General features: G+C 43.6%; 2 protein-coding genes across 4 annotated transcripts in view; one reads left to right on the top strand and one right to left on the bottom strand.

Annotated features, from left to right (window-relative positions):
* The window catches only part of MYEF2 (myelin expression factor 2), a 35964-nt gene extending 34025 nt beyond the window's left edge, over positions 1-1939 (bottom strand). The window contains exons 1-2 of the mRNA XM_006029047.3: positions 1903-1939; positions 662-803 (exon numbers count right to left, since the gene is read on the bottom strand). Of these exons, the coding sequence (XP_006029109.1) occupies positions 662-803; positions 1903-1939 (179 nt within the window). The remainder of the gene's footprint in view (positions 1-661; positions 804-1902) is intronic.
* The window catches only part of CTXN2 (cortexin 2), an 11993-nt gene extending 6131 nt beyond the window's left edge, over positions 1-5862 (top strand). Inside the window, exons 1-3 of one of the 3 annotated variants that reach the window (XM_025210490.1) lie at positions 2306-3101; positions 3677-4057; positions 5436-5862. In XM_025210490.1, the coding sequence (XP_025066275.1) occupies positions 5490-5738 (249 nt within the window). In that variant the 5' untranslated portion in view covers positions 2306-3101; positions 3677-4057; positions 5436-5489 and the 3' untranslated portion in view covers positions 5739-5862. Of the gene's footprint in view, positions 1-2305; positions 3448-3676; positions 4058-5435 lie in introns of those variants that run through there. The other 2 variants (XM_006029041.2, XM_025210489.1) reach the window with 2 other exon arrangements.
* The last annotated feature ends 3606 nt before the right edge of the window (positions 5863-9468 follow it).

Here is a 9468-nt window from a genome sequence, read left to right as displayed (position 1 = left end):
GGGGCCGGGCAAGCGTCCTAGGGCACAGCAGAGGTGCAGCTCCCGGCCTTGCTGCGGGGGGGCGGGGGGCAATCCCGGCTCCACACACACTGGGCCGGAGCGTGCAGCGCCCTTCCCTGCTGCAGGCCGGGCGCCGGCTCCTGCTATGCTCCTCACCACCCCCACTTGCCTGAGAGCCTGGCCCGGCTCGCTCTAGGCTGGGAAGGCAAAGCTAGCCCTTGCCCAGCAGTTGAGGGAATACAAGTATGTAGGATGCAAATTAGCTGAAATCAGGTTGGCTGCTACTTCTGCCCTTGCAGAACTAACCTGGGTGCACGGTCATTTCCAGCCCAGTGTTGTCAACCCAGATGGTCCAGACACTTCGAATAAGCCTCCAAGTATCTTTTTTACTGGGGAGAACGTTTTGAGGTTTCACCCATCCCTTCCTTCTCCTGTGGCAGGACTGTCAAAGATCCAGCCGGCAGGCCAGAGCCGGCCAGGGATACATCGTTCTAGCACGCTGGCCAGGTGTTTTGGTGACTAAGACGATTTGAAACAATCAGATGCATTTGAAAAATCCCTTTGGGTGTCTGTCTGCATCCTTAGTCACAAAAATTGCTTTGAAAATGTGGTCCATTGTCTCTTAGAAGTGACCGTGAATCCAGGTCATCTGACACCTTACCAGAATGACTGGACCAGCAGCTGGGCTTGCAGCACTTCCTGGAGGATAGCTGTTTGAATAGCAGTGACAGTAGGAGTGATCTGGAGTTTGTTTATGGAAAACTCATGATTTACAGGTGTCACCAGAAGATTTTTAACATAGACTGTAGGACATAATGCAATTTCTCAATCACTTGCAGCTCACTCATTCAAGGGGCGGCATACATCCAGCTCCTGAAGATTTCCACGAGAATTAAAAATGCCAAGCATCTCTCAGGATTGGCCTCATACATGGCAGGCTACAATAAAACCTGCTACATTTTCTCTAAGACTAATATGAAGATGCCCCAACATATGTTACTTCTCACTCCTTTCTCAAGAATAAGTATAACATTTAAATAAAGCTTAACAATGTAGGATGGTGATTTGGCTTGAGGAAAAGCTTACTTTAGAAACTGTAAAACCACCCATTAACCAGGATTTGGGATCCTCAGGGAACTTCATGGCAATTATGGCTACTGTTACAATATTCTTAAGCACTTCAACTTATCTGCCACCCTGTCTAAGTTTGCACACAGCATTTATATGTACTAGCTCTTGTCCTCCGTAGGTGTACCAGTCCCATAGGCAGCAAACTCAGCTGCTTTTCTCTGCTTACCTTTATAATCCATGGGGCTGAGGTGTCTGCCACACTCTGGGTCCTATTGGTCCTTTCTGCTCTCCAATGGGCATCGGGTGGCCTTTCTCTCCACCGCAGGATATTGAAGGATCTTTGCTTCCCATAAGTAAAAGGCTTTTGTGGGGCCATAAGCTGAGACTTCACAGAAGTGAACTGAAGAGCCTGGACTCCGAGAGAACAAGTAGAGGTAACTGGGTTGACAACCCAGAGAAACAGACTGTAGAACTTCTAGTTCGGGTCTTGCTGGTCTCCTGAACTCTATCCCAAGGTGTTTTTTATACTGCAGTCACTGCTGTGACTAATAGTATCATAACTATATAGTAGAGATACCCAAGTTCACTTTAACCTACCTAGCTCAGTTATTGGTAGCTATCTAGAGCAGCAGTACAGAGCTCAGTAAAGCCTACAAAACTGCTCAAGAAGCAGAGTAAAGATGAAGGCAATAAGGTCACCCTGAGTCCTGTGCTGCCATGGCTACACTGGTCCCAGGATCCAAGATGACTAGTTTATAGTTAGTTCAGGTATGTTTACAGTACAGTAATATAATAGCAGTGACATCTTCCTGCCTATGTCCCTAGCATTACATTCAGCTCCTGTAGCATCAATGGTCTCCTTGCTCATGATTTTACATATAATTGAGAGCAACTGACATTACATATGTGTAACTGGTGGCTGAAACCTTCAATTACCACTGATCTGCAAACAGATTTGAAATGCAGAAACAAACAAGTATAATCTTGCTATTAGCTGGTCCGTATTTAGTGCCAAATCTTCCACTACCATCTGCAAACATGCAAGGGCTGACACACACATTCTGCTGCACAGAAGGAGGAAGAGAAGAGGAGGAAAGAGCCTAGCAAAGGTTTCACAGCCCCAAAGCCCCTGCACAGGAAATGCAGACTATTTCTCTACCTGTCCAGTTGTACCCTCAGGGCTGATTCTATTCCTCAAACTCAAAGTATTTCCTTGCACTCAGTGCCCATATATCCAGGTTTTGCATGTTAACGATTTGACCCATAATTCCTGGTGACAATAATTGAAAAATACAAGTAAAATATCATTGTGCACTAATAACAGGCATAGAGCAAACACCAAAGGACAAAAACTGTGTGTGATAGTGGGAGAATTTAGCCCAAAATTTAGTTTTACATTATTAAACCAATAGGATCCGTAGCACAATACTTGTTTGGTGATATGCATGATGTACAGGACTGCTTTGTTCCTGAAATATGGAGTCATCAAAGCTTCTGATGACAACTAACGTTGCTTCTCTATTTGTTTCTATTTTTATACTGTCCTCCCCCGCCCAAACTTATAAACTGCTTCTGTACTCTTTGCTCAAGAAAAACTCCCGTTGACTTCTGTGGGAGGTAACCTTACCTCAGTAACTGGAGAGAATACAAATTTCTGTATCCATGTAGAGCCCCACAGGTTTTTGTGAGCTTTACAAGGAACATCTAATTGCTGAGCTGGGGCCAGAATTTGTCTCCAAGATTTCTGTGCATGTGTCTTTCAGGGCTGTGGTTTTTCATTCTGGCACTGTGTCATCCTGCTACGGTATACAATTCATATCTCAGGATAAGCCTCTTTTTTTTTCCTTTTCATTTTCCAGTGCCCTTGGACTTCTGGAAGGAGAAGTTTTTTCTTGACTGGATCCAGTTAAATCTCAACTGATTTGTACAAGAACTTGAGCATGCTGTGCTTTTCCTTCACCAATTTCTACAGCTGGTAAAAAGGTCTGGAAAAAACTGGAAACGTGCTTTACATGACAACTTGGTAGCAGGTGGTTTAATCTATTACATTATCTATTATGTGTTTACAGCAAATAAGTATAAATTACCTCTGTTCAGTTATTTAGTTACTACAGGCCTTAACTGCAACTTTTCCTCTAACTGATTAGTACCATTTTTTTGAGTTGTACTAGTTGTTTTGACCACAAGACTCAAAGAGTGAGGTATTTCTCAATATGAGCAAGTCTGTCATGGCTTGAATGTTAGGACTTCATTTGCATCTGAACAATGCGCACTGGGAGTCAGACAGGAAGGAGCTGGTGCAAGAGAGCCTTAAACCAGTGTTCTTCAGTCATCAATCCAGGTTCAAATGTCAGACCCAGATCCTCAGTGTGGGAGGTAAGTCACTGGTGACACAAACTTACACAAGAGTGACAATCTGGCCCAGCCCCTTTTCCTTCTCCCCACCTCTTTTCTGCTTTTGGTTGCATGCAAAGGAAAAACCTGACATTCTGAGGAGGGAAGAGGAGAGCCAAACAGGAAAAAAAGAGAATGTTTTCTACCATTTTTCTTTCTTTCACAAAGATATCAGGGATAGCAGGTGTCATTTATCCTTCTTTTGCTACAGGACTTCTAAGATAACCCAGGGTATATCTACACTGCACTCATGGCAGCATACTCATTGAAGTCGAAAGATACCTGAGCTAGCTTTAAACTAGTGAGCTTGGATACTGGTAGCCATATAGCCCCAGCAACACAGAGACTGGCATAGACTGATTTACCTGGCTAAGAAGTACATGTATTACACAGTAGAACCTGGATACTTCCCAGCATTAGGTTCCCAAGCCCTCTGTGAAGACAAGAGTTTGTGAAGTGTCCAGGGGGAATGCAGATCCATAGCAAACACTGATGAACCCCAGCTGATTGGAGAAGTGGTGCCCTTTGGAGTAAAAGCTGTAGCAAACAGCTAGGTGGCTCATCCTTCATTTGGCTACCCACTGTGCATTAGGTAGGTTGTGAACTGAGTATGAATGATTCAAGCTCACGTAATGGGAGCTTTCTTTGGAGAAAGAATGTTGAATTTTTAACAAAAAGAGCTTCTCACTTCAGGCCATACAAAGGAGCCCTGCCATGAAACAGCCTGCCTTCTCCCTCCTGCCCCACATGCACCAGCTGCTGAAAAACTGTAACATAGCTGCTTTGGTGCATTCCCACAATGTGCTCAGCAACACTGGGGCTCTCTGTCTCAGGTTTGCTTGTTGGTGAGTACCCAGTGCTGCTCCTGTGATAGGAGGAAGTGTCCCCCCTATCCTTCCTCCCCAAATTAGAACATTTATACCAAAGACTACTGCAATTTGATCCTATGAATTTTGGCTCTTCTGCATTACCACAGTTCCATGAAGTCAGTAGGCCCTTTGATTGACCAAGGAAGTGGGATCGGGCCCTCTCTGTGTTACTTATGAGCAACAAGGGAACTGTTGTAATGAAAACATTAGGAGGCCTAGGACATCAGTGTCTTGGGTAACAGCCACATTTTGAAAGGAAGGATAGGGAGAAGAGCCTGATGCCAGGGGAAAAGGGCAGGGAGAAGGATTTGTATTATCTCTTCTCCCATTAACATTCTCCATATGCTAATGGATATAGAGATTTCTAATTTTAGCATGGTGGGGACGAAGACAGTGTGTACCCTTGGGAGCTGGCACATGGCTGGAACATTACCAAAATGGCTCATCTTCCCAGTCTGAATGTATCTTTCAACAGTCTGTCCCCCTTGCCAGATCCTAATGCTTATCTGTTAGCAAACAATATTCACTCAAGTATGGGCATTCAAAAAAGTACATTAATTTGCAATCAACATTTCTGACAGACAATGAGGCAGAAGTTATAAGCTCAGCTGGTCACATGTACAGGTGACTTAGGGGTGCACAGTAGAGCACAAATGATAAGATATCCCACAATACACTTATGACCGTTTCTCCAGTTTAAGGACTGAGATACCCATCCTGCAAGCCCTTCAGGCATAAACACTTCCATGTACCTTTACAGATGGAGGCCTTGCAAGCTGTTGTCTGATAAGAACTGAAAGGCTTTGTCCCATCTGATAACATTCTCTTTAGAATTCCCCAGGCCGGACATTTTCTGTTTTGGGGGAGGAAGACAAGCAAATAAATTATCTGTTTTTTTACTGTATTAGCTGGGAGTTCCAAGCAGATTTTATGTAGGGATCACCACATTCTAACAACAGCTTTTCTAGGCTGATTTGGGTGCAAAGACTGTATTTTCAGTAGTGACATCCAGGTAGTTTTTGTTTTAAAGGTTTTCATGTGCTGTAACTCACACCTGTGTCACCTTGGGCCATAACCAAATCAATTCTAATTTGTGCATAGGCAAAGAAGTGATAGAGGTGAAAATACCAAAGGTTCACCAGGATGTGATGCCTAATGATGAGCAGTAACTACTGCAGCAACGCATCAGCCACTATGAGTGTCAATGAGGTGTCTGCCTTCCCGCTGACTTTAGAACAAAAAACTGGCTTTGCCTTTGTAGGGATTTTATGTATTTTCTTGGGACTTCTTATCATCAGATGCTTCAAAATCTTGCTGGATCCCTATAGTAGCATGCCTTCCTCTACTTGGGAAGATGAAGTCGAGGGGCTGGATAAAGGGACGTTTGAATATGCCCTTGCATGAAAATTCAAGAGTCTCCTGCCTTAATTTTGATGTTGATGTCATTTTGGAAACCTACTACTGACACATTTGTAATATAGATCTACATTTTGATGGTGCCATTCATTTTATTAAATAAATATTTGTTGCAAACTCAAAAAGCATTTCACGCTGCTTTCCTTCTGGGAATTTGCCTATTCTAGAATTATGTAGAAGAAATAGCAAATGTCAAAAAATATGCTAGTGCACGATGAACTAAAAATTGAGAGAAGAAGGGCAGAGAAATCTAATCTCTCCTGCTTCTTCACAGGAAGAGCTCCATTGATAAAGAAGGAGGGTGCAGGACAGAAGGGACGGTGGTTGTCACTTCCTCCCCTCTTAACTAACACTATTTCCTTAAGCCCATTAACAGGCCTTGGAAATCTCAGTAACACGCAACTCAGTGAGCCAGCCCAATATATGGGCCCAGGTTAGCTTGCAAGATTAGACAGCAGCACAAAGGAATATGACACTGCAGGCATTAGTTTGTGTGTAAAGGGGTGGGTGTAGGTAGAAGGGAACTCCTAATTTCAGTTACTAAAAGAATAGAAAAACCAAAGAGGCATCTAACACTGATTGCATTCACAAATGAACATCTCTCCCTCAAAAACGTATAGGTGCTATAATGCTGGCTATGTCCACGACAACAGAGCTTAGTGCTACTACTGTGTCTGGGGTTTCTGCAGTCTTTTTTGAACTGTGTAGGACCAGTCAGAGAAAAGCTATTCAGCCTTGCTGGAACACAGCTCGTCTTCTACTCAGAACAAATTGTTAGAAGGCCATGCAAGAGCTATTGGCCATGCAAGAGCTATTTTAATTTTTTTCATGAAAATGTTGGGGTGCTATAAATAGGATATATTATGAACTCTGCATTACAAGGCATATACCTGGATCAGAATTCAATCAGATCCTCTAAAGCCACTGTTCCTACTCCACTTACATTTCTCATATCTCTACAAATCTGTTAGTGGAAGACAAGAAGCAAATATCAGTTAAAAATCCAGTCCTTAAGTCTAGCTGAGCTAAACTCAAAGCAGAACCTAATAGGGTAAGTGTACACCTATGCCTTCCCGTAGGCTCCTGGAGACTGATTCAGCTCCCAGTGCAAATAGCTTTAACTTCTATGATTTGTGCTAGCTGGTAAAAACTTCATGGGTTCATTATGCCAGTTTGGCATTTCCAGAGTAGAGGCACACTGCATGCTAACAGCTGAATGGAACAGGGATACAGAGATAGATACACAGTCCATTATTCCCCCATTGCAGGGCAACTTCTCAGCTCCTTTGCCCTACACACCTACCACTGAACATGGTTTGGACTCTCACAGAGAGGATTCTATCACAAAGTACTCTTACAAGACAAAAGGGAAAAAAAAACAGAAAGAAAAACCAGGTGCTAAGTAGTTACAGTTCAAGGTCATCTCTCAGTACAAAGAGCTGTTAAGTGAGTGTGACAAGAGTAGACAGAAATTCAATTCCATCTTTGAGAAACTTGGAGGCAGAATTTTGTTTAAGCATCACTTTTACTCAGCGGCTCTGTGTACTAAAAGGTGCAAGGACAAGAGGATCAGTTGGAGTAATTTGCTTTACCCCCATTCAGCACAATGTATATTGCGCCTTTTCCTTATCTGCTGGACAAGTGGCAGTCAAAAGAACCATGAGGCAAAATGCCATTCAGAGTGGAAAATGCTGGATCATATGGGAAAGGTCACAACAATCAAGGTACACAACGTAAAAAGCTTGGTTAATGACCAGACAACCTTTTAAATTGTTCAAATTCCAATGTGAGAAATCTTTGAACTACACAGCTTCAATCTGCTACATTTGTTTTCATTTAATTCAAACAGAAATGCCTACAGCACACAGTATGCAATTATCCAGTACAGGGATTCAGTGTTCTGTACACAGACTCAGAAGCATGCTTTGCATCTTAGTAACCAAGTATAATACACTATATTATTGTTTTTGTCCACAAACTGACTGTATTTTTTTAATTTTACAGTATTTTGTGGTAGGCAACTACCCAGTTCCATTTTGTTTACAGAGCACGGTTACGCTTTTTGCCCCTCCATCCCTGAAAGCAAAGAAAGCACTCCTTCCAGCATGCTGGAGGTGGGTAAGTTTTCAAAAGGCTGTCCTCAAAAATACAGCAGACAGAGGCCTCACAAGTTCACAGATGGCCTGATTCCCTTGTCATTTCTCACCCCCAGTTTATACTGGGGAAGCTAAGCCATGGAGAGAGGAAGGTTAAACCAGCAGTCAGAAATCAGGGGTCCCATCTGTATTTGGGTTCTCAGTGTGTTACCGATTACATTTAAACACAATTCCAGTTAAGCCTCTATTTGATGTAGTTTGACCATTCAATATTGTTGGTGCTAGCCTCTGTTTCAGACTGTATGTTTCAGCCTATGGAAGAAGTTGGGCAAGACTATCATTTATAACATAGTGCTAGCACAGCATGCCCGCATTAAACTTTGTTTCTAAATGCTATTTTTAAATGTGTTGTAAAGGCTTGTTTGGAATTGGGCTTAGAGTACAACAGGATCTGGCGCACAGGTCTGTACTGAGACCATCACACCATGGGCAGGATTCAGATTGGCTCTGTAAGTGCCTCAGCTTCATCACTGCCCTGCTTAGCTTTTGAACACCTGTCCCAGGTGGAAGATTCAGAATGACTCTGTCCTCCTAGAGTCAATACAGAGACTTCAGAGATTCTTGGAAGCAATTCAGGTATGTACATCTATGTGCTCTATGCAAAAAACAGGGAGTGGGATGTGCTTCCCAACGGCAATTTAGAAAGCCCACTTAGAGATAGCCAATGAAAATTTCTGAACTCCATCCCTCTTCAAGCTATCCCACAGGCATCTCTGTTAACTGGGATTCAGAGAGTTTCTGAGAAAGCTGTGCCCTGGGTGATTCACAATGTGGTGGGAGGCAGGCTGCAGATTTTGCCTCAAGCAAGGGGGAGCCTGCCTTTTTAGCCCAGTAGTTATGCTGCTTAGAGCCCACTGTGTGGGCCGGGCGCGACCCGAGCCCTTTTCCGTGCTGCACGCGGGCTGTGGCCAGCAGCCCGGGCACACTGGATCGGAGAGGGAGGGCCAACGAGCTGGAATTAGGCACAAACGCTTAGCGGTAGTTTAAAAGATTGTTTACTTACACCGAGATGGCAGTGGTGTAGGCTGGAAAACTTGCTTGAGTTGCGGTTACAGACACAGACAACACGGACGATCACGTGGAGGTTGCTAGGCTCCACAGAACAGAGCTCCGATGCTCTGGGTGAACGAGCCACCAAAATCAGAATCGTAGGTACATCTTATAAAAGTTGCGATCGAAGACGGGAAGAGGTGGGCGATGGATCAGGTCACCAAGCTCCTCTGAATCTCACACAGGGTCTCTATCACCCTGCCGTGTATCCAGAGTCCCCACGAGATGGATGTGGAGTCCTCTTCGGCTTGTTCTTCTGTCTGGCAAGTCATTACATTTTTCTGTGCCTTATTCCCACTTTACACATGAGAGAGCTAATATAGTTACCCTCACTAAAAAAATGGTTTGAGATCAACAGACAAAAAAAAGTGTTTAGCACAATTTTTCACTAAGTTTGGCATTGCTGAAGAATCGACAGGAAGCTGAAGCTTCACATGAAACACCTCAACTTCTCAAACTTGTCTACAGAAATCTAGATTGCTGAAGTCAGTGAACACTCAGCTGACCATGAT

Source organism: Alligator sinensis, unplaced genomic scaffold (assembly GCF_000455745.1).
Source record: "Alligator sinensis unplaced genomic scaffold, ASM45574v1 scaffold814_1, whole genome shotgun sequence".
NCBI classification, from domain to species: Eukaryota; Metazoa; Chordata; order Crocodylia; family Alligatoridae; genus Alligator; species Alligator sinensis.
The sequence above is the reverse complement of the archived record's forward strand: the minus strand, read 5'-3'. Positions and strand labels throughout refer to the sequence as shown.